At 41.9% G+C, this 24,330-nt stretch overlaps 2 protein-coding genes across 12 annotated transcripts in view; one reads left to right on the forward strand and one right to left on the reverse strand.

The window, feature by feature from the left end:
* LOC112935421 (uncharacterized) overlaps positions 1-24,330 on the forward strand; it is a 34,916-nt gene that overhangs the window by 300 nt on the left and 10,286 nt on the right. For 3 of the 10 annotated variants that reach the window (XM_072764685.1, XM_072764688.1, XM_072764689.1), the window contains exons 2-3: positions 17,645-17,728; positions 21,130-21,282. In XM_072764685.1, the coding sequence (XP_072620786.1) occupies positions 21,138-21,282 (145 nt within the window). In that variant the 5' untranslated portion in view covers positions 17,645-17,728; positions 21,130-21,137. Of the gene's footprint in view, positions 1-720; positions 896-17,644; positions 17,729-19,243; positions 19,599-20,377; positions 20,669-21,129; positions 21,283-24,330 lie in introns of those variants that run through there. The other 7 variants (XM_072764682.1, XM_072764684.1, XM_072764683.1 and 4 more) reach the window with 6 other exon arrangements.
* The window catches only part of LOC112935388 (retinitis pigmentosa 9 protein-like), a 32,749-nt gene continuing 30,420 nt past the window's right edge, over positions 22,002-24,330 (reverse strand). For both annotated transcript variants that reach the window (XR_012002748.1, XR_012002749.1), the window contains 2 exons: positions 23,311-23,422; positions 22,002-22,125 (listed from right to left, as the gene is read on the reverse strand). The gene's annotated coding sequence lies outside the window, so the exon portion shown is untranslated. The remainder of the gene's footprint in view (positions 22,126-23,310; positions 23,423-24,330) is intronic.

The raw sequence follows: 24,330 nt of genomic DNA on the forward strand, positions 1-24,330 counted from the left end.
AACCGCCAGGCCGGGGAAGGGAGGGACACGTTGGCTGGCTGGCTGGCTGGCTCAGTGGGCTTTGTGGCCTCAGCCCCTGCGCCCCCAAAATGCGCCTTCCACTCGCAGAGCATGTTCGGCTTCCCCGATCGATCGTATCGAGAAAGGCTTCTGTCTCCGGTCTTTCAAGGCCAAGGAAAGCCTCAAAAGCAGCACCTGAAAGGGCCCGCAGTTCTGGGGACGCCGCCGTTGTCAGGGTGCGGAGGGGAGGTTGGTGCTGCAATGCGGCGGCTACCTGCCCTCCCACCCCCACCCCCACCCCCCCCACCCCCAAGCAAGCTCCAAACGAGCGCCTTCAGTTTCACGAGCTAAGCCTTTGTAGCAGCAGATGGCTTGTGGCCCACGCCGGTTTGGTTAACTTGGTACAGCTTGCTAGCAAGCAGAAAGTTGTAGATTGCCTCTCTCATTCGGTGCAAGTTATTCATGGATGCAAAATTGTCAGGAATGCCCACACCGACTTCACCTACCTTTGTAATTTACACGCTGGGCACAGGCTCCGTGTGCAAAATGTACACGACTAATTATGCACTAAAAGCCTTTACGTTACCAAAGAGCGTCTTCCTGTAGGTTAGATCGACTGAATGCATGCCAAGATGTGTGTTATTTGGGAATACTGGTGAAGGGTTTTACAGTGGAGTCATTCAAAATAGATTCATTCAACCCATCTTTATTGAATGCCAGGTGTGCTATCACTCTCCTTAGTCTGGTTAAACGCTTAAGTGTTTTGATATTAAACAACAAAGAAGCCTTACAAAAGATTCAGTCATTTCACACACTTGAGCACCTACGCTGTGACAGTGGACGCGTGAGATGCAAAGTCTGATCAAGAAGGCACAAACCACAAACAATACCTTTGGTAAGAGTTGGTGTTCGGGAGGCTGCATGGTGCATGGTTAATTGACTGACTCTTGATTTCGGCTCAGGTCATGATATCGTCTCAGGTCACGATATCAGGGTCATGAGATGGAGCCCGAATTGGTCTCCACGCAGAACTGAGAATTGGCTTGAGATTCTCTCTCCCTCTCCCTCTGCCCCTCCTGCTTGTGCTGGCTGTCTAAGATAAAATAAAATCTTTTTTAAAAAGAAGAAAAAAGTTTGTGTTTCATCCTGTAAACAACAGAGAGCCATTTATGATTTTTAAGGAGAAGCGTATCTTGATAGGATACAAAAATAATTCTGAAGCATGGTGGATAATCAAACTGGAAGTGGGGAACTTAGGAGACTGTCAAAATAGCCCAGATAGGAGATGGAGACAGTGTCTAAACTAATTTAATGGCAGGGAGGATAGTGAAACAGATTTGAAACTAGCTACATACAATAAACCAGACTTGGTTATTAAGAGGATAGGGGGAAATAAAAAGTGAGGAGTGGTTGAATTTTCTAGTTTGGGTGATTAGACAGTAATATCAGAACTACAGGAAGAGTAGCTAATTGTGAGGATGAGAGAGAGGACTAAAAAGGTGCCATTTTAATAGCTTTACAGAGGATCCCTGGGTGGCGCAGCGGTTTGGCGCCTGCCTTTGGCCCAGGGCGCAATCCTGGAGACGGTGGATCGAATCCCACGTCGGGCTCCCGGTGCATGGAGCCTGCTTCTACCTCTGCCTATGTCTCTGCCTCTCTCTCTCTCTCTCTCTCAATCTGTGTGTGTGTGTGACTATCATAAATAAATAAAAATTAAAAAAAATTTAATAGCTTTACAGTTGGGAATGCATTTGACTGCAAGTAAATATTTCCATAAGGATCTGTTTGGTCACCTAACTCTGTAGGTAGTCGGTTACCCTAGTTTCAACAGCTCAGAAACACAAGAGCCACAATTTCTGTGATTCTTTTGACATCTGTCATGGTTGCAGGATAGCCACAGAAGTTTTAGCCTTCATATCTTTTTAGATTTATTTATTTATTTATGATAGACATAGACAAGGAGAGAGAGAGGCAGAGACTCAGGCAGAGGGAGAAACAGGTTCCATGCCGGGAGCCCGACGCGGGACTCGATCCCAGGACTTCAGGATCGCGCCCTGGGCCAAAGGCAGGCGCTAAACTGCTGAGCCACCCAGGGACCCCCGCCTTCATACCTTTATTGAAGGCAAAAAGATGGGGAAAGGAGTGGCCTCAGCCATCTATGCTCATTTTTATTTTTTCAGAAAGTAGAAGCCTTCTCAAGATGGAACCTCATATCCCCAACTCTGCAGACTTCCACATTCATCTCAATTTCCAGAGATATAATTTGGCCAAATGCAGCTGTGAAGACTTAGTTTTTCCCAGCTCTAATACAAAGTATAAGGCAGAAAAGCATTGGGAATGGATGTTGGGTCAAACAAATAGCAGTCTGCTAGTTCATTAATACTTAAAGCATCAATTTGAACATTTAAAACATGGAGCTGGGGTGCCTGGCTGGCTCAGGGAGTAGAGCATGCGATTCCTGATCTCAGGGTCATGAGTTCAAGCCCCACATTGGGCATGGAGCCTATTTAATAAATAAATATTTTTTAAGACTCAGTTTATTCATTCAGAGACACACAGAGAGAGAGAGGCAAAGACACAGGCAGAGGGAGAAGCAGGCTCCACACAGGGAGCCTGACATGGGACTCCATCCCTGGTCTCCAGGATCACACCCCAGGCTGAAGGTGGCGCTAAACTGCTGAGCCACCCGGGTGGCCCAATAAATAAAATTATTAACAACAAACAAACACTGAGAACTAGCCAGCTAGATTGTAGTTTCTAGAGTTTCAAAGAAGTTAATCTTTTTGTTGTTTTAACTAGAAAAAGAACAGGTTGAACATTTTATCCTTAAATATTTCAACTTGTTTGCCATTTTTTCCCTCAAGGTTGCCATCCCCTTAAAAAGTCTCAGAGGGGCTTTGAGCAAGAAGAAGGGGAAAGGGCACCTGGGTGGCTCAGTCTGTAAAGCATCCAACTCTTGATCTCCACTCAGTTCATGATCTCAGGATCATGAGAAGAATCCCACAGCTGGCTCTATGCTCAACAGGGAATCTTCTTGAGATTCTCTCTCTTCCTTTCCCTCTGTCTTCCACTCCTGTTCTCATTCTCTCACACACTCTAAAATAAATAAATCTTTAAAAAAATAAAAGAAGAAGAAGGGGCTTGCTGTAGTAGAGGAGGCTGATTTCTTGTTTAACTTTCCATCCTTAGCTGCTATCATAGAACAATTGTATGTGCTTGGCATTATTAGCATCAATGCCACCTTCACTTTTTCTTTTCTTTTTCTTTTTTCTTTTTTTTTTTTTTTTTACAGATCCTGCTCCTCAGCTTGGAAGCTGAACAGTCACAACTAGTTAACAGTGTCTAATTTAAGGAGATCAGAAATGAGTATTTTCTAACAATTACATTAACTGGATGAACTGTACAGCAACTCCCACGTGATCAATATCCAAAACTAGGCATATGACATTGTTTAAAGCTCTCCTTTTTAGTCAACAAAGCATATTTTAATTAAATGCCAACACCCATGAAATAGTATCTTTCTAAGACTGCATCTGAAACATTGTCATGATTCTAGAAAACAAAACAAATAATTCGTGGAAAAAGTAAAGATACCACTACAAATTTTCTAAATTTGAGTCTTTTCTGTGCTTAATCATTTCTTAATGTTATAAGTCATAATCATTTAAGATGGTAGGATAATTTAAAACATTATTGTTAATTTTAACATTGTAACCTATTTAAAATCTTGAATTTGGGGGAGGAAGTTCCCAGGGCCATCTCTGAAAGGGACACTGCATTCCAAAGCTGATATGTGATAAATCTTCTCCATCTTGCTTTCTTGTAATAATACAGAAAAAACCTAGTTATAATGGACATCATTATTATGGGGTAGCACAAGGGAGTTCTTTGTGGTAACAGAATCATTCTGTACCTTAATTGTGATATAATCACAAATCAATATATAAGATAGCATTTAATAGAACTATATATAACACCTATTTAAAAATAAGTGCAGGGCAGTGGTTGGCTCAACGGTTTAGCACTGCCTTCACCCCAGGGCCTGATCCTGGAGACCCAAGATCATGTCCCATATCAGGCTCCCTACATGGAGCCTGCTTCTCCCTCTGCCTGTGTCTCTGCCTCTCTCTCTCTCTGTGTGTGTGTCTCTCATGAATGAATGAATAAATAAATAATCTTTTTAAAAAATAATAAAATAAAAATAAGTGCATACAAAGGTGATAAAATCTGACCTCTGTAGTGTAGTTAATTTCATTGTGCTAATGTCAATCTACACTGGGAGAAGCTAGGTGATCAGTACACAAGGAACTCTATATTACTTCTACCTCTTCTGAGTCTATAATTATTTCAAGATAAAAAGTTGTTTGTTTTTTTAAGTGGATGCCATTCATTGGACAAAGACTTATTTTAGTTCCCTGGGGTACAGAGATAAAAGACTCATAGAGGAAGAGGAATGCTGGACAGAAAGACCTAAGCAAACCAACAGTGGGATAAATTCTGTGAAAGCAATATGATTTCAATATGTGAAAACAATGTGTATTATGAGAGTCCATCAGAAGAACAAGCAGGGGGGATCCCTGGGTGGCTCTGCGATTTAGCACCTGCCTTTGGCCCAGGGCGTGATCCTGGAGTCCCAGGATCGAGTCCACATCAGGCTCCCTGCATGGAGCCTACTTCTGCCTCTGCCAGTGTCTCTGCTTCTCTCTCTCTCTGTATCTCTCATGAATAAATAAATAAAATCTTTAAAAGAAAAAAAAAAGAGCAAGCAGGTCAGGAGAGGCTTCTGAGAAAAAGTAGAGCGGGGCAGGTAGAAAAAGAAAGAATCCACAATAGGAAAATAACATGGGTCAAGGCATATAGGTTTAAATGAGCTCTGATAGGTTTCACTGTTATGTGTTTTCATTTCGCATAGCATGTTTTATCTCATAGCCCTTATGATGATTGTAACTAAATGTTTTCATAATATAAGCTCCAGGAGGGCAGAAAGTACTTTTACATCTTGTCGATTGTCCAGTGCATTACACAGTTCTTGTCTAGGCACTCATAACTATTTGTTAAATGAATGAGGTCATTGGCCATGACTGAAACAGGGAGTACATGTGGGGGAATGACAGGATATCTAGAGAAGAAAGCAAGTGATAGATACAGATCATGAAGAGTTTGACATGTTACATTTGGAGTCTATCCTAAAGGTAATAGAAAACTATCAGCAGAGGATGATTTCTTTTGTGTTATAGAATGATAATATGAAGGGTAATAATAGACAATGCAAAATGTAGCAATGTTCCAAAAAGTCAAAATGCAACCTGAGTAGTTTGTGTGTTAGCAGAGGAAAGCAAGCTAGGCTGTTAATAATTACAGGTCCCACTGCAGGGATTATATGTCTACCAGCCTCTGAGTCTCCAAAGGCTTTGTTTTACACCAATAATAGTAATAATAACAATGACCACAACAACAACAGCTAACATTTACTGGGTGAGTACTTATCATGTGCCAGGCACGAACTCCTCTAGTCCTTACAACAACTCTCTATGAGTTTGATATTGTCTCCACTTTGCAGCTGAAGTGACTGAGGCACAGAGAGGTTAATCATCTCACTCTAGATCATACTACTAATAAAGTAGCAGAGTTAGGATTAAAATCTAGGCTGTCAGGGGTACCTGGGTGGCTCAGTCAGTTAAGCATCTGCCTTCAGCTCAGGTCATGATCTCAAGGTCCTGTGTGCCTGTGTGGAACCCCATGGGGAGCCCCATGTGGAGCCCCGAGTAGAGCTCCCTGTCAGGCTCCCTGCTCAATGGGGAGTCGGCTTCTCCCTCTCCTTCTGCCCTTCCTCACCCCACTTGTGTTCTATCTCAAATAAATAAATAAAATATTTTAAAAGATAAAAATAAAAAAATCTAGGTTTTTCTGGCTCCAGAGTTTATGATCTTTACTCTGTTTTATGGCCTGTCTTCCTCCTAGACAATTGCCTCCTTTCATCACTTCAAATATTAGGAACTACCACATTATCTTAGGAACATAGTTTAGTATGAACAGGAAGAAAAAAGAGATGATATTTCTTTTGCCTTCTCTTGGGTTATCAGAAAAAAATAATTTCCAAAATGCTCAGCAAAGTTCCTCTTAACATCTTTTTGGCCGGAAAATGAGATTGCTATACCTGGTTTCCAGTCATTGATTGGGTTCGAAGGAGAAAAGTTTCACTTTCTCTGAGCACATTGCTTTCCTTTATCTAGATAAAATCAGGGTTCACCTAGCAAGGAAAAAGTGTTTGAGTGCACTAGTAAGACCAGCAACAACGCCTGCCATAAACACAATCAATCCATGAGACCAATGAGAATGTACTTCAGGAAGAACACTGGACTGGATTCTTTCTTTAATGTGCCATTCAGTAGCTATGTCATTCTAACAAGTTATTTAACCTCTCTGAACCTCTTTCTTCATATAAAGCTTAGACATATTATATCTTAAAATCATACAAAGACTTAAGACAATGTAAAGTGCCTACCACAGAGTGCCAAGGTGTTCATTGGTTGAACGTCTGCCTTTGGCTCAGGGAGTGATCCTGGGGTCCTGGGATCGAGTCCTGCATTGGGCTCCCCATGGGGAGTCTGCTTCTCCCTCTGCCTCTGTCTCTGCCTCTCTCTTTGTGTCTCTCATGAATGAATAAATAAAATCTTAAAAAAAAAAGTGCCTAGCACACTGTCATTTAATAAGTAACAGTTGTTAAAATTTTGTTCTATTCCACATGTTAAATATAAAATGACCATATGATCTGTCAAAATGACCATATGATCCATCAATTCCACTCCCAGATATATACCCAAAAGAACTGAAAGCAGGGACTCAAGCAGATATTTGTACACCCATATACATAACAGCATTATTCACAATAGCCAAAATGCAGAAACAAATGTCCGTTGATGGATGAATAAATGAAATGTTATTTATACATTGGAATATTATTCGTACATTGGAATGAATGAATATTGGAATATTATTGCAATGGAATAGAATATTATTCACCCTTATAAAAGAAGGAAACTCTGACATGCTACAGTATAGAATAACCTAGAAGATATCATGCTGAGTGAAATAAGCTAGACACAAAAGGGCAACATTATATAATCCCATTTACAGGAGATATATAGAATAAAATTCATAGGGACAGAAAAGTAGAATGATGGTTGTCAGGAGCTGGTGGGAAGAAAGAAAGGTTCTTATTTAATGGACAGAGAGTTTCTATTTGGGATGATAAAAAGTTCTGGATATGGTTAGTGATGATGGTTGCACCACACTGTGAATGTACTTAATGCCACTGGATTGTATACTTAAAATGGTGAAAATGACAAATTTAATGTTATGTATTTTTACTCCAAAAAAAGTTAAAAAGAAAACCTTGAAAAGAAACTGGCTTTGTCACTTGCTAGATCTGTGATCTGAGGCAAATTACCTAACCTACTCGAGCCTCAGTTTCCTCATCTATAGAATGAGAAAAATAATACCACCTAATTCCTGAGTCTATTGTGCAGTTAAAACAAGATGACTCGATAAAGCACTACTGTCTTTGATTCTTCCTAGCTGAAAAGAGAAATATTCTAATTCTAAAAACTCCTGTAAGTCCTTACTACTTTATTTAGCAAAATTGTTACTATCACTGTGGCAGAGAGAAAATGTACATTTTTAATTTGGCTGGATCATATGGTAGGAGTATGTTTAGTTTTATAAGAAACTGCCACAGTGTCCTCCAAAGCAGCTGTACCATTTTGCATTCCCTCCAGGAATGAATGAGAGTTCCTGCTGTTTCACATCCTCTCCAGCCTCTTGTATTGTCAGTGTTCAGGCTTTTGATCATTCTAATAAGTGTACAGTGGTATTTCATTGCAGTTCTAATTTGCAATTCCCTGATGACATAATGAAAATAAACATATTTTCATGTTTATTTGCCATCTATGTATCTTCTTCGTTAGGGTATTTGTTAAGGTCTGTACCCTATTGTAATTTTAATTGGGACATTTGTTTTCTTAGTATTAAGAGTTCTTTGTATATTTTGGTAACAGTCCCTTATCAGATATATCTTTTACAAATATTTTCTTCCAGTCTGTGGTTGCCTTTTCATTCACTTGATAGTGTCTTTCACAGAGTTTTTAATTTTTATGAAGTCTGGCTTAATTCCTTCTGACATGGGTTGCATCTTGGTATTATACCTAAAAAGTCATCACTGTATCTTCTTCTAGGAGTTTTATTGTTTTTGCTTTTCACACTTAGGTCTATGATCTATTATAAGTTAATGTTTGTGAAGAGGGTAAGATCTGTGTGTCTACATTCACTTTTTTTGCATATAGATATCGAGTTGTTCCAGGATCATTTGTTGAAAAGGCTATCTTTGCTCCATTGTATTGTTTTTGCTCCTTTGCCAAAGATCAGTTGACTATATTTATGTGAGTATATTTGTGGGTTCTCTATTCTGTTCCATTGATCTTTTGGTCAATTTGTTTGACAATACCACAGTGTCTTGATTACTGTCACTTTATAAATAAATCTTGGAGTAAAGTAACGTCAGTTCTCTAAATGTGTTGTCGGGCAGCCTGGGTGGCTCAGCGGTTTAGCACCCGCCTTCAGCCCAGGCTGTGATCCTGCAGACTGAGGACTGAGTCCCACATCAGGCTCCCTGCATGGAGCCTGCTTCTCCCTCTGCCTGTGTCTCTGCCTCTCTGTGTGTCTCTCATGAGTAAATAAATAAAATCTTTAAAAAATAAATGTGTTGTCCTCTTTCAATATAGGGCTGACTCTTCTGGGTCTTTCCCTTTCCATATAAACTTAAGGATCAGTTTGTAGATATCCATGAAATAACTTCCTGGGATTTTGATTGGATCTATAGATCAAGTTTGAGAGAATTGACATCTTGACAATATTGGGTCTTCTTATTCATAACCATAGAACATCTCTCCATTAATTTAGTTATTTGATATCTTTCATTAGAGTTTTGTAGTTTTGGGGATCCTTTGGTGGCTCAGCGGTTTAGTGCCGCCTTCAGCCCAGGGTGTGATCCTGGAGACCCGGGATCAGGTCCCACGTCAGGCTCTCTGCATGGAGCCTGCTTCTCCCTCTGCCTGTGGCTCTGCCTCTCTCTCTATGTGTGTCACTCATGAACAAATAAATAAAATATTTTTTAAAAAATAGTTTTGTAGTTTTGTACATATTTTATATGTATTTCATTATGGGAATTGTCCATATAAATGGTCATGTGTTTTTAATTTCAAAGTGAACTTTCTCATTGCTGGTAAATGTGAAAGTGATTGGCTCTTATATAATAACCTTGTATTCTGCAAGCTTACTATAATCACTTCCTAGTTTCAGGAGTTTCCTGTCCATTCTTTCATATTTTCGACATGGAAGAGCATATCATCTAAAAAGACAGTTGTTTCTTCCTTCCAATTTAGTATATTTTTTATTTCCTTTTTTTTTTTTAAGATTTTACTCATTTTTTCATGAGATACACACACACACACACACACACACACACACACACACACACACACACAGAGGCAGAGACACAGGCAGAGGGAGAAGCAGGCTCCACAAGGGGAGCAAGCCTGATGCAGAACCAGATCCCTGGACCCAGGATTATGTCCTGAGCCAAAGGCAGACGCTCAACCACTGAACCACCCAGGCGTCCCCTTCATTTTCTTATTTTATTGCTTAGCTAAAACTTCCAGTATGACATTGAAAATTGGTGATGAGGGGTGTCAGTCAAGTAACTGACTCTTGATTTCCTCTCTGGTCATGATCTCAGAGTCTTGAAATCAAATCCCATGTCAAATTCCGCTCAGTGGAATTTGTTTGAACTTCTCTCTTTCCCTTTCTCTGCCGCTCCCAGCCCCATGTGCATGTGCGTGTTAGCTGTCTCTCTCTCTCTCATATAAATAATAAATCTTTTAAAAAGAAAAAAGTGGTGAAAGGGGATATCCTTGCTTTACTGCAGATAGTAGTGGGATAGCTTTAAGTTTCTGACTTATATATGATGTTCCATGTGAGCTTGAATAGACTGTGGATTCTGCTGTTGTTGAACAATGCAGTCTATAATTATGCATTTTATTCAGGCGATTGATGGTGTTGTTGAGTTTATCTGTGTTCTTACTGATTTTCTGCCTGCTGGATTTGTCCATTTCTCATAGAGGGGTAGTGAAGTCTCCAATTATAATAGTGGATTAATCTATTTCTCCTTGTAGTCATATTAGTTTTTGCCTCACACAGTTTGGTATTTTGCTGTTGCACACACATACATGATAAGGATTATTTGTTTTTTATCATTACACAAAATGCCTCCCTTCATCCCTGATCATTTTTCTTGCTCTGAAGTCTGTTCTATCTGAAATAAATATGGCTATTTTCACTTGCTTTTGATTAGCATGGTGTTATTAGCATGGTACATCTTTCTCCATCCATTTATTCTTAATCTCTATGTATCTTTATATTTAAAGTCAGTCTCTTATAGACAACACATAGTTGAGTCTTAATTTTTGATCCACTATAACAAACTCTATCTTTTAATTGGTACATTGAGGGACGCCTGGGTGGCTCAGCGGTTGGGCGTCTGCCTTCAGCTCGGGGAGTGATCCCGGAGTCCCGGGATGGAGTCCCAAGTCAGGCTCCCTGGATGGAGCCTGCTTCTCCCCCTGCCTGTATCTCTGCTTCTCTGTGTGTGTGTCTCTCATGAATAAATAAATAAAAATTTTTGAAAAAATTGGTACACTGAGTTCACTGTCAAAGTGATTACTGATATAATTTAGTATCTACCATATACATTAGTTTTCTACTTCTTGCCCTTGTTTTTTGTTCCTATTTTTGTCTTCCACTCTTTTCTGCTAGTGTTCATCAACCATTTTATATGATTCCATTTTCTCTTTTTTCTTAGCATATCAGTTGTACCTCTGTTTTCACTCTTTTCGGTGGTTGCCCTATAAGTTGTTATATACGTTTACAAGTAATCCAAGTCCACTTTCAAATAATACTACACTGCTTCACTAGTAGTGTGAGTAATTTATAAAAACAAACTATTCCTAATTCCTACTTCCTGTCCCTTTTATCATTGCTATCATTCCACTTATACATAACCACCTGTAAGTGTGTGCATATATATACACATAATTGAATACACTTGCTATTATTATTTTTCAAGATTTATTTATTTGATATATAGAGGGAACATGGGTGGGGACAGGCAAAAGGAGAATCTCAAGCAGACTTGGCTCAGTGTGGAGACCCACAAGGGGCTTGATCTCACAACAGGTTGAGATCACAACCTGAGCAGAAACCAAGAGTCGGATGCTTTACTGATTGCGCCACCCAGGCACCCCTTGCTATTATTATTTTGAATAAAATATTACCTGATAGATCAATTAAGAATAAAAAAAATAAACATTTTTATTTTACTTTCACAAATTCCTTCTTTTTTTTTTCTTCAAAGATTTTATTTATTTATTCATGACAGTCACACACACAGACAGAGAGAGGCAGAGACACAGGCAGAGGGAGAAGCAGGCTCCACGCAGGGAGCCCGACACGGGATTCGATCCCGGGTCTCCAGGATCGCGCCCTGGGCCAAAGGCAGGTGCCAAACCGCTGCGTCACCCAGGGATCCCTCACAAATTCCTTCTGTAATAATCTTCCTGTATTTTTTAAGATTTGAGAGAGAGAGCAAGCACATGGCGGGGGGGGGGGGGGGCGGGGGCGGCAGCAGAGGAAGAGGGGGAGAGAGAATCCTGAGCAGAGTCCCTGCTGAGTCCAGAGCCCAAGTCAGGGCTCAATCTCCTAACCCTGAGCTCATGACCTAAACCAAAATCAAGAGTCAGTCGTCTAATCAGCTGAACCACCCAGAGCCCTAATCTTCCTTCCTTTATATGGATCAGAATTTCTGACCTATATTATTTTCCTTCTCTCTAAAAACTTTTAACATTTCTTACAAGGCAGATCTACTAGCAAAAAATTCCCTCTATTTTTGTTTTTCCATGAAAGTCATTATTTTTCCTTCACTTTTGAAGAGTAATTTTGTGGCGTACAGATTTCTAGGTTGATGGGATTGTTTTTTTTCTCTCAACACTTTAAGTATTTCATTCCACTCTCTTCTTGCTTGCATGGATTCTGAGAAGTTGGATATAATCCTCAGCTTTGCTAATCTAACATTAAGGTGTTTTTCTCCTCTTATTTCAGGATTTTTTATCTTTCATTTTCTGTACTTAGAAAATGATATGCCTAGGGGCCCCTGGGCTACTCAGTTGGTTGAGTTCTGACTCTTGGTTTCAGCTCAGGTCATGATCTCGAGGTCATGAGACTAGGCCCCCTGAGGGATCTTCAATCAGCAGGGAGTCTACTTGAGATTCTCTCTCCTTCTAATCCACCCCTCCACCCATGCCTGCTCTCTCTCAAAAAAAAAAAAAATTCTTTAAAAAAACTGTTAGAAAACTATATGCTTAGGTGTAGTGTTTTTGTTGGTTGGTTAGTTGGTTTTGACATTTATCATGCTTGATACCCTCTGAGCTGCCTGGATCTGTGGTTTGCTGTCTGACATTAATTTGAGGAAAATTCTCAGTCATCATTGCTTCAAATACTGTTTTTATTCTTTCTGCTTTCTTCTTCTAGTATTCCCATTATGTGTATATTATACCTTTTGTGTTTTTCCACACAAACACAACTTGAATATTTTTTAATACTTTATTCTTTTTCATTCTTTCTTCTCTTTGCTTCTCACTTTTTGAAGTCTCTTTTGTTATATCCTCAAGCTAAGAGATTCGTTGCCCAGCTATGTCGTCTATTGAGTTCATCAAAGGCATTCTTCATTTTGTTAATGTTTATCTCTAGCATTTCTCTTTTTTTCCTTAGAATTTCCATCTCTCTGCTTACATAACCCACCTGCTCTTGCATGCTGCCTACTTTATCTTTTAGAGTCCTTAGAATATTAATCATGGTTGTTTTAAATTCCTGGTTTGGTAATTCCAATATCTCTGTAATATTTGTATCAGATTTTCATACCTGTTCTGTCTCTTCAAACTGTTTTTTGCCTTTTAGTGTCTCTTATAATTTTTTCTTGATAGCTGGACAAAATGTACTGATAAAATATATCATGGATACTGGGTAAAGAATGCTGTAGAGGGGCACCTAGGTGGTTCAATTGGTTAAGCGTCTGCCTTCGGCTCAGGTCACTAACCCAGAGTCATGGGATGGAGCTCCACATGGGGCTTCCTGCTCAGCGGGGAGTCAGCTTCCACCTCTGCCTCTGCCTGCCCCTCCCCCTGCTTGTGCTCTCTCTCTATATATATATCAAATAAAATTTTTAAAAATCTTTATTTATTTATTTTTTTAAAATCTTTATTTAAAAGATTTTATTTATTTATTCATAAGAGATACAGAGAGGCAAAGACACAGGCAGAGGGAGAAACAGGCTCCGTGCAGAGAGCCCGATATGGGACTCGATCCTGGAACTCCAGGATCACACCCTGAGCCAAAGGCAGACGCTCAACCACTGAGCCACCCAGGTGCTCCCCCAAAAAAATATTTTTAAAAAATTGCTGTAAATAGCAATTTGATCGTGAGATCAAGTCCCATGTCAGGCTCTGTAGCTGGCATAGAATCTGCCTGAGATTCTCTCTCTCCCTGTCCCTCTGCTCCTCCCCCCATTCATGCTCTCTCTCTCTTTCTCTCTAAAATAAATAAATAAAAATAAATAAAAATAAAAATAAATAAATAAATAAATAAACAAAATATTTGGGGTACCTGGGTGATGCAGTCAGTTAAAGAGCTGACTTTGGCTCAGGTTGGGTCCTGGGATAGAGCCCTGCATTGGGCTCCCTGCTCTGCTTCTCCCTCTCCCTCTGCCCCTCTCCCTGCTCTTGATCTCTCTCGCACTCTCTCTCTCTCTAATAAAGAAATAAAATCTAAAAAAAAAAAGAAATAGGAAAAAAATAAGACTTATGAACATTAAACTGCATCAGTAGCCAACTCTACCAAAATACATAATACCAAAACAAAACACACAACACATTCTTTCAGAGAAGTTCCACCTAACTTTCAAGAAATAGGTAAACAGGGGATCCCTGGGTGGCTTAGCGGTTTGACACCTGCCTTACGCCCAGGGCATGATCCTAGAGTCCCGGGATCAAATCCCACATCGGGCTCCCTGCATGAAGCCTGCTTTTCCCTCTGCCTCTCTCTCTCTCTCTCTCTCTCTCTCTCTCTCTCTCTCCCCGTCTCCCATGAATACATAAATAAAATCTTAAAAAAAAAAAAGAAATAGGTAAACAATATTTCTCTTACACAAACTGCTCTAGAGAAAAGAAAAAACTATTTAACTTATTTTTTAAGCCTGGGATATCTTGAAACCAATAAAAGACAATATGAGAATTGAAAATTATAAAACAATTCCATTTACAATCTTAGATCACAAAATTCTAAATAAAATACTAGCAAATAGAATCCTACAATGTATACTGAAATATTAAAACTAAGTTGGGTATATCCCAGCAATACAAAAATTGTTTAATGAAAGAAAAGTCTAGGGGCATCTGGGTAGCTTAGTCGGTTAAATGTCTGCCTTAGGCTCAGGTCATGATCCCAGTGTCCTGGCATCAAGCCCCACATCAGGCTCCCTGCTCAGTGAGGAGCCTGTTTCTCCCTCCCCTCTGTTGCTCCCCCTGCTTGTGCTCTCTCATGCTCTCTGTCAAGTAAATAAATGAAATCTTAAAAAAAAAAAAAGGAATAAAGAAAGAAAAGTTTATTAAGGAATCTACCTTACTAGCAAGGTGAAGGAGAAAAAATATGATTATTTCAATAGATTCAGGAAAACCATTTGCGAAACTCAACATTTGTTCAAAATTTTTAAACTTATAATTTTTCAACTTATAATTTTTCAGCCTATTTGGAATAAAAGAGAGTCTCCTGATTTGATAAAGGATATCTAGAAAATAACTTATAATAATTCTTTATGGTAAATCATTAGAAATGAAGTACAAGATAAAGATATCTGCTCTCAGTTTTTTTTTTTTTTAATTTTTTATTTATTTATGATAGTCACAGAGAGAGAGAGGCAGAGACACAGGCGGAGGGAGAAGCAGGCTCCATGCACCGGGAGCCTGACGTGGGATTCGATCCTGGGTCTCCAGGATCGCGCCGTGGGCCAAAGGCAGGCGCCAAACTGCTGCGCCACCCAGGGATCCCTGCTCTCAGTTTTTTTAATTGAATATTGTGTTGAGGGTTTTAGAAGATTAAGATAAATGTGAGAAAATATTCACTGAAAAGTAAGAAATAGGGATGCTGGGTGGCTCAGTGGTTGGGCATCTGCCTTTGGCTCAGGTCATGATCCCAGGGTCCTAGGATGGAGTCCTGTATCAGGCTCCCCACGGGAGGCTTCTCCCTCTGCCTATGCCCTGCCTTTCTTTCTGCCTCTCTCATGAATAAACAAATACATACATACATACATAATTTTTTTAAAAAAGAGAAGAAACAGAATCATCACTATTTATAGATGATTTGAGTGTGCATTTAAAAAATCTGGTTAAATCTACCAAAACTTGAAGCTAATGAGAGTTTAGCAAAGTTGCTGGAATAAAAATCTCAATACACAGACCTGGAGGGTATTAGGCTAGGTGAATAAGTCAAAATGATAAAGACAAATCCGCATGATTCACTCATAAATGGATGTAAAAATAATTTAAAGACAAAAATAAACAAAAAGCAGAATCAGAACTACAAATATAAACTGATGGTTGCCAAAGGGGAGGCGGGTAGGAAATTGGGCAAAAAGGGGAAGAGGGAAATAGAGGACTTCGGTTACGGAATGACTAAATCACGGGAATAAAAACAGAGCATAAGGAATACAATCAATGGTACTGTATAGCAATGTAATGGCACAGATAGTAGCTATACTTGTGGTGAACATAGCACAATGTATAAACTTGTCAAATCACTAGGTTTTATACCTGAAATTAACATAACATTGTGTATCAACTATACATAAATTTTAAAAAAAGAAAAAAGTCACTTGTATTCCGATACACCACCAACACAGTTAGAAAATGTAATTTAAATGAAAGAAATAACTTTCAATAACAAGAAAATCTACAAAAGATATTTATAAAGGAAATTATAAGTTAGAACTTTGTATTTAAGATTTAACCATAGAAACAGATGTGATCTTCATTCATTCATTTAATTCCTGCCTAATACCCTATAATCTATCTATATAATAATTTGCTTATCTGTTCTCTTATTTCATGGACATTTAGATGGTTTTCAATTCTTTTGTTACAAGCAATGCTACTACAGGAAACAATTTTAATAGCTCTTTGTGTTTATATGTAGGATTTTTGTCTAGAATATTTCTAGAAGTAGAATTGCTGGTTTATGGACTATGACACGTTTACAACTTTCTGATAATGTCACCTTGCTCTCCAAAGTCATTTAACCAATTTACACTGTCACCAGCAGTGTATACATGTTTCTAACACTACACTTTGTCCTCCTTAACCCTTGGTGTTACCAGTCTTGTTACATTTTTTTCCCCAATCTGAGAGTTATAAGCGCCATCTCATTGCACATCCCACAAAAATGTAGGCTCCCTAGGAATTATAATTTTGTTTTTCTGCCCTGCTGTTTCCGTCGGGTTACACTTTTGCTGGGTCCCTTTGTAGGTACTCAAATATTAGCAGAGGAAACAAGTGAATGAAGGTTCACTAGTAAGGCTGAGTGTCCTTGATACTTGCTTAAAAGCAAGACTATTATCATCACACTTGTGTTTAAAATTTCAATCTAAAATCCAGTGTGTTAACAGGGGAAGTATAAATCACTCTGCTTTAATGAGAGACAGAGATTGTCAGACTGTCAAAAGGAGGGTGTCAGGGACCACCCAATCAACAGAAAAGGCACTGGGCCTGGGAATCCAAAGACCTTAGCCCAGTCTTCTTCCAATTTAGGATTCAACTTCATTTTACGGGCAGATTACTTAACCTCCCTGAATCTCAGGTGCTGTCATCTTAAAATAGATGATGATAATAATACCCATTTGGAATCCAGAGCAGAGAACACAGAGTTCACTAACTGGCCCTTAACATAAAAATAGCAACCTCCACCTAACCTCAGACACCCACTCCATACAAAATGCCACAGTTGGCACAAAAACGTTCTTACGTCAGAGGTCACATTGATATATGGACAGCTAGTACCACTATGGGCCAAGTAGTACAAAACCAGGTAGTTTATCCTTGACATCTTCCAGCACTGCCCCAAACCCAAAGTTTTCAGTTAGTTTTTTCTTCTCTTCCGTTCTGCTCCCTAATGATCTACCTACCAACCCTCTCAATTATTAAGTTGGAAGTCCTGTTCGGCTAAACACAACCCACCATATCCCTCAACCTATTTACTGAATAGTTGCTAAACTTTGCTTCCTCCCAAGGACACTCCTGTTCTGAGCTGCTCATAAAGGGGTTCCCCTTTCTCCCACTCTTCGTGCACTCCAGGGCTGAGGCATGGCCACTAGCTTGTGGAATATCCAAGTTTTCTGGGGACTGAATATTATAAAATTTGGGGAGCTCTCTTAAAAATATTGTAAAATTATAAATACAAACATCTGATACTTCTCCCTTTCACTTTGCAGGTCAATCTACCACATTCACTGAGGACACAGGAACCTGTAAATGACTATGATATGAAGGAGGAGGTGGATCATCCAAAATTCCAGGTTCCCTCATCTTTTCCTTCCTCAGTGTGACTGATTTATACCCCACAGCACTTCAGCAAACCACTGCCTGGCCACCCTATGGACTTTGCTATAATTTGCAACTGCTCCAACTCTAAAATCCTAAATTTGGGGATCCCTGGGTGGCGCAGCGGTTTGGCGCCTGCCTTTGGCCCAGGGCGCGATCCTGGAGACCTGGGATCGAATCCCACATCAGGCTCCCGGTGCATGGAGCCTGCTTCTCCCTCTGCCTGTGTCTCTGCCTCTCTCTCTTTCTCTCTGTGACTATCATAAATAAATAAAATAACAAAAAAAAAAAAATCCTAAATTTAAATTTTCTGACCACAATACCCCTACTCTAACTCTTTCAGTCTCATGTGAACGATCCCCATTATCTTTTTTCTCCATTTGATCAGTTCCTTCCCAACATTACTTCCTTTTTCTTCCTGACTATACACTAGCCACTAAGTAGGGTGGAGTAAGGTACCTAGGATGAAAATTTAAGAAGGCATTCATGTTCAAGGTCATGCAAGTGCATGGTATATATTATGTGTCATAACGTATTATGTTAATTTCTCACCATTACACTGAACTTTAACTCTCTTCTTTCTACAACCTTACAAAACCAGCCTTTATCCATCGAATCGTTCAATGTCTTTCCCAAGCAACTGAATATGACAGAGCAAGTGACATACCACTGCAGATGAGGGACAATATAATTTACTGATCCTCAGTCCAGGTCAGCCCTCAACTCTACCAGCAGTCCTTTTGCACATCTGTAGACGACTGCTTTTTCCCCTCCCTGTAGCAGTATGGTAGACCTTGTTCATTGTCAGCTCAACTAATACCCATTTTTCTTCCTTAGTCACAGATATCTTAATTTTTTTCTTTTAAAGATTTTTATTTATTTATTCAGAGACACAAACACAGAGAGAGAGAGAGAGAGAGAGAGAGAAAGAGAAAGAGGCAGAGAGAAAAGCAGGCTCCATGCAGCGAGCCCGATGCGGGACTCGATCCTGGGTCTCCAGGATAACACCCCGGGCTGCAGGCGGCATTAAACCGCTGCGCCATGGGATCCCTGGGTGGCGCAGCGGTTTGGCGCCTGCCTTTGGCCCAGGGCGCGATCCTGGAGACCCGGGATCGAATCCCACGTCGGGCTCCCGGTGCATGGAGCCTGCTTCTCCCTCTGCCTGTGTCTCTGCCTCTCTCTCTCTCTGTGTGTGACTATCATAAATAAATAAAATTAAAAATAAAATAAAAAATAAAATAAAAAATAAACCGCTGCGCCACTGGGGCTGCCCTTAATTTTTTTTTTCAAGTGACAATATGCCCAGCGAAAAGAAAACTGTATTTCAGCCATAGGAAGCTAATGTGGTATAAACTGAAATTGGGCAGGTAGGTCTTCTAGTAAAGCTCCTTAAAACCAAAACTGATGACAGAAGAGAAGCTGCTGTGTACCCTTTTGTGCTCTTTTTTCACCCGTTCTCTTCTCAACTCCCTGCTTTCTGCCTGGAACAGCCATCTTGAAACAAGTGCAATTTGAAGACGGAAACCATTGCTAAGGATGGTGGAACAAAAAGAGGAGATTGGGTCTTTGAGACAGCAAGGAGGTTCCAGACCAGCCGGTGATGAATGGCATGCCTCCAGACCTCTATGTGAAAGAAAAACTTTTATCCAGTTTCAAGCACCACTATTTCTGCTCAAACAGAATTTCTACCTGGTAATACAGTCATCCCAAATTTTCAACGCTCCCTGCAAGTCTTATTCCTGGTCTCCATTGAAAAAAATCAAGGTCAAAAAAAAGAAAAAAATCAAGGTCATCAGATGCTAAGGCACTAAAATCCCTGCCTTCAGGACTTCATGTCCCTCCTATGTGAGTAACTTTCTTCTGTCCAAGGCAAAGCATTGCAACCAGGCTTAGCTAACCTCACACTGCTTCCTCAGAACACCCTCCTAACTAACATCCCTTCTCTCTCCTCTGTAGGTAACATCTACCCATCTCTCCATCCTGGCCATAAAGATACTGAAATCTCTATCTTTAAAAAGCCAAAAAAATTTTTAAAAACTCACAAGCCTCCTTCCAACCCCACGATTCCCGTTAACCACTCTCCTTTCTCCCACGTGCAAAGAACAGCAGAGTCGGGCAGCCCAGGTGCCCAGCGGTTTAGCGCCGCCTGCAGCCGGAGGCGTGATCCTGGAGAGCCTGGATCGAGTCCCACGTCGGGCTCCCTGCATGGAGCCTGCTTCTCCCTCTGCCTGTGTTTCTGCCTCTCTCACTCTCTCTCTCTGAATGAATAAGAAAAAACAACAACAACAAACAAACAAAAAAACCCCAGCGGAGTCCGTGTGTGCCAGCTTCCCGCTCAAACTGCCCACCTACCGGCCCACGGGCGGCCTCCCAGGCCCTCCGTCCCTCTCTCCCGACCGAGAGCGCCCTACCCCCCAGGGCCTCTGCACCCCCGCTTTTCCTGTCCGCAGCGGGAAGCAGGCTGGAACACCCCCGTGTGCATCGCCTTCCCTCAGGCCGGCGCCGTCCAGGCCGCCTTCTCCCTCTCCTCCTAGGTCCGCTCCTCTCCCTAAGGGTCAGGGCTTAGGCCCAAGGAGGGAAGGACGGCAGGAGCTCCGAGGAGGGGACAGCAGCTATCCTAACGCACACCCTCGAATGGAAGGGCCGGCCTGGGAGAGAGGGGTCCTCTGGAAGCACCAGCACCTGCGCGTCCCCGCGCTGCAGCCAGCCCCGGGCAGAAGAGGGCCCTGAGCCGCCTCAGGTGCCCGCGGGCGGGGCGGCCTGGGTGCCGGCCGGGCCCAGAGCGCATGCGCGGGCCATCGGCGGGAGGGCGGCGCCTGCGCAGTAGGCGGCACGTGCCCGCCAGACGAGGTAAGGGCGGGAGCCGGGCCGCGGGGCGCCAGCCTGTCCGCGTGGCGGAGCCTGCTCGGGGGCAGGTGGGTGTGCGGGGACGCGCGTGTGGGGAGCGCGGAACAGACCGGCCGCGGGGCGGGAGACGCGGGGCTCGGGGCGCGGGCTCCCCGGCCTGGGAGGGCGCGGGGTAGGCACCGGGCGAGGCCGGGCAGGACACGCCCTGGAGAGGAGCTCCCGGGTCTGCCCAGAGCGTCGCGCCGCGGCCTGTGCGCTCCTGCCGCGGCCTCCGGGCCTCAGCCGCCCTCCTGCCGCGGCGGCGGCTGCTCAGGAGCCAAGACTTGCTCCCGCTGGAGGGGCCCCGCCCGCGGGCGGCTCGGCCCAGGGCCTGGGGCGGTGCAGCCCGTGACCCCGAGGCCAGGCGGGCGGCAGAGACGGTGGGGACCCCGCCCGCAGGCTTGGGGTTCTGAGCGGGAACCGGACGACGCCCTCCGTCGCGGCGGGACACAGCGCTGGCCTCGCCTGAACGCCGACACCTGTTTTTCAGCCCAGAGAATGAACTCCTGTTCGGAAAACAGCGCTCACGTTGAGGGCGGCACCGCCAGGCCGTTTTTCTACGTGCACGCGGTGGGCCCTCCGCCGTACCCGAGTCCCTGGTACCAGCATCTCCCCGGTAATCCGTTCTGTGTTCCGGGGCCAGGTGAGGAATGTGAGGCGGTCGGCGGGGTGCGGGGTGCGGGGTGCTCCCCCTGAAGCAGCGCCGAGGTTTTCTGACCCCTCAGTCCATGACTTCTCTTTCCTCACCCTCCTGCGCGAGAGATTACGGCTGCATACGGGGCAGGGTTTGAAGTTCACCTTAATAGATAAAATTTTGAATTTTACCTATATGCCAGTTCTTTTGCCAAATACTGGAAGTAGATTCTCTCATTTGACCTCAACAAACCCATTATTGCTGTCTGTTTCACAAATGAGGGAACGGAGGCTGAGTCCAGGACTCGGCCAGAGTTACGCAGGAGTCAAACCGCAATGTTATGGAACCACGCTGGTAGAGGCGCCTGAGAGCTCGCAGTCCCTGTAGATTATCCCTTCTCATGTCTCCAGTAGCAAAGAGAATGTTAAATCTAATTTTTCGGCGTGCCCTGCTCTAGATACAGCGTGTCGTGTATGTTATGCAACTGTTTTCAAGGATTTGAAAACTAGGTGTGATAAGCACTGCTGGTGAGTTCATCAGTCACTGATCCCGCCTGAATAGAATCTTCAGCCCAAGGAGCCCCTCAAGGCAGCCATTCTAGAATCGCAGTCCGAGCAATAAGGATCTTTGCCAGCATACGACCTATGCTCAGCTCCTCACTGTCTCCAGCAGGACTGCCTACCTGACATCCCTTCACATGAGCTAGTTCCTAAATTTTCATATATAAACATTCCATTAGCTTTGTTTCTCTGGTGACCCCTAACTAATACCGATGTTGTAATGTGGTTTTGGAATGGTTCGGATGAAGGAATTGTATGAGGAAAACTCTTGAGGTCAGAGGGTGAGAAATTCCTGAGAGAAAGAAATGAATATTGTATCTTAAAATTTACTTGAATTAAAAGGCTGAGATTCTATACTCACGGACTTTTTTTTTTTTTTTTTTTTTTAATGGAATTCACCTTTAAGGTTTAAAATATTGGTCCTGGGGCAGCCCGGGTGGTTCAGCGGTTTGGCACCGCCTTCAGCCCAGGGCCTTATCCTGGAGACCTGGGATTGAGTCCCATGTCAGGCTCCCTGCCTGGAGCCTGCTTCTCCCTCTGCCTGTGTCTCTGCCTCTCTCTCTGTGTCTCTCATGAATAAATAAAATCTTTTAAATAAATAAATAAAATAAAATATTGGTCCTGAGAGTTGAGGTTTAGGACAATTAAAGTGGTGAGTACTGGGAACAGGAATCAGATCTGTATGCTTATTTGCTTCCTTAATTGCAACCTAACTCAGAGATTTTAGTGAAAAAAAGTTTGTAGGATTTTACTGTCTTGTGCAACCTAGAATTCCAAGAAAGAAGCCATTTAGGGGCGCCTAAGTAGCTTGCTCAGTTAGGTGTCTGCCTTTGGCTAGATCATGATCCCAGGGACCTGGGATCAGGCCTCAGCCCTTGGAGTCCAGCTTGCTGCTCAGTGGGGAGTCTGCTTCTTCCACTCCCCCCACCCCACTTATATTCCTTCTCTTTCTCAAATAAATAAATCTTAAAAAAAAAAAAAGCCACTTCAGGCTGGCTAAATAGGGAATCAAAAGACATAATCCGTATTAGAATCTATATCCCTTTATTTCTTTTTTTTCCGCCTTAGGTTTTGACTTTCCCTGTATTGACATCATTTTCAGCCATTTCAAAGTGGCAAAAGATGGTTACAGCATTTCTGGGCCTGTAATGATTTTATGGCTAGGGATCCCAGAGAAGAGCCTTTTCTTCCAGTAGTTTTTTTTCTTTCTTTTTTAAGATTTATTTATTTTTATTTTATTTATTATTTTTTTTTTTTTGAGAGAGTGAAAGCAAGAAAGAACACAAGCAGAGGGAGGGAGAGAGAGGAAGAATCAGACTCCCTGCTGAGCAGGGAGGCCCATGCAGGGCTCTGATCCCAGGACCCTGGGATTAACCGATTGAGCCACCCAGGTACCCCTTCCAGTATTTTCAACAAGAGTTCCAAAGCTAACTCCTGGTGGTGTGGCTTTGTTACATGTTGTCCTTGTTCTACTTACCAAGCCAGAAAGACGGACTAGTCTCCTTAACCAGTCTAAGTTATATGTCCCATGTTGACGGTGGTATGAAGGACAGAGAAGGTCTCTCCTTTTTCACAGGAGCTTGAAGGACCTATTGCCAAGAGAAGAATGGATGCCAGTACAAAGAGATGTTGACTGAAGATAATTTACATCATTTTTGGATAGAGTTAAGTAGGAAATTAGAAGAATGTATTAGAACTTGTTAACTAGCTTGGTGAAATTATGTATTAAACAGTGTATCTGTCCTATCCAAGGTTGTAAAGATGGGGGAGGGGAATATAACATGAGTCCAGTTGAGCAAGTAGACTCAGCATCCTGGCTGTCTTAACCCTACAGGGCAGATTATTGTGGTTTATTTTGTACCTAGTCATTTTGATTTGGAATTATTCAGGAGAGGCAGAACTATTCTATGAATAATGACATCTCTTTAGTTGAAACTGGTTTAAATTACTTTTTTATTGAAAAAGTAACCAAATGCATTGGCTAAAAATTAAAACAGTATACCAACAAAGAATGAAGTCTTTCCCTCTTATCCCTTTTCTCAGTCTACCAGAAAATATGGCTAGTGATTTGGGTATCTTTCTGGATATATATTCTATGCATATTCAAGGATTTTTACTTGTATTTAGTAGGCTTTATTTTTTAGAGCAACTTTAGGTTCACAACAAAAGGGAGCAGAAGGCAGAAAGATTTCCCATATGCCTCCAGCATGCCTCTCCCATTATCAACATCCTTCACTAGAGTGGTATATTTGTTACAATCAGTGAACCCGCAGTGGTACATTTCACCCAAATTTTACATTAGGGTGTGCTCTTAGAGCTGTATGTTCTGTGGTTTTGGATAAATATATCATGAAAGATACCTACCCACCATTATAATATTGTATTGAATAATTTCACTGCCCTAGAAGTCCTTTACCGATTCATGCCTCCATTCTCTCTAACCCTTGGCAACCATCTATCTTTTACTGGTTCTGTAACTTTGCCTGTTCCAGAAAGT

The sequence above is a fragment of the Vulpes vulpes genome, chromosome 7 (genome assembly GCF_048418805.1).
Source record: "Vulpes vulpes isolate BD-2025 chromosome 7, VulVul3, whole genome shotgun sequence".
NCBI lineage: Eukaryota > Metazoa > Chordata > Mammalia > Carnivora > Canidae > Vulpes > Vulpes vulpes.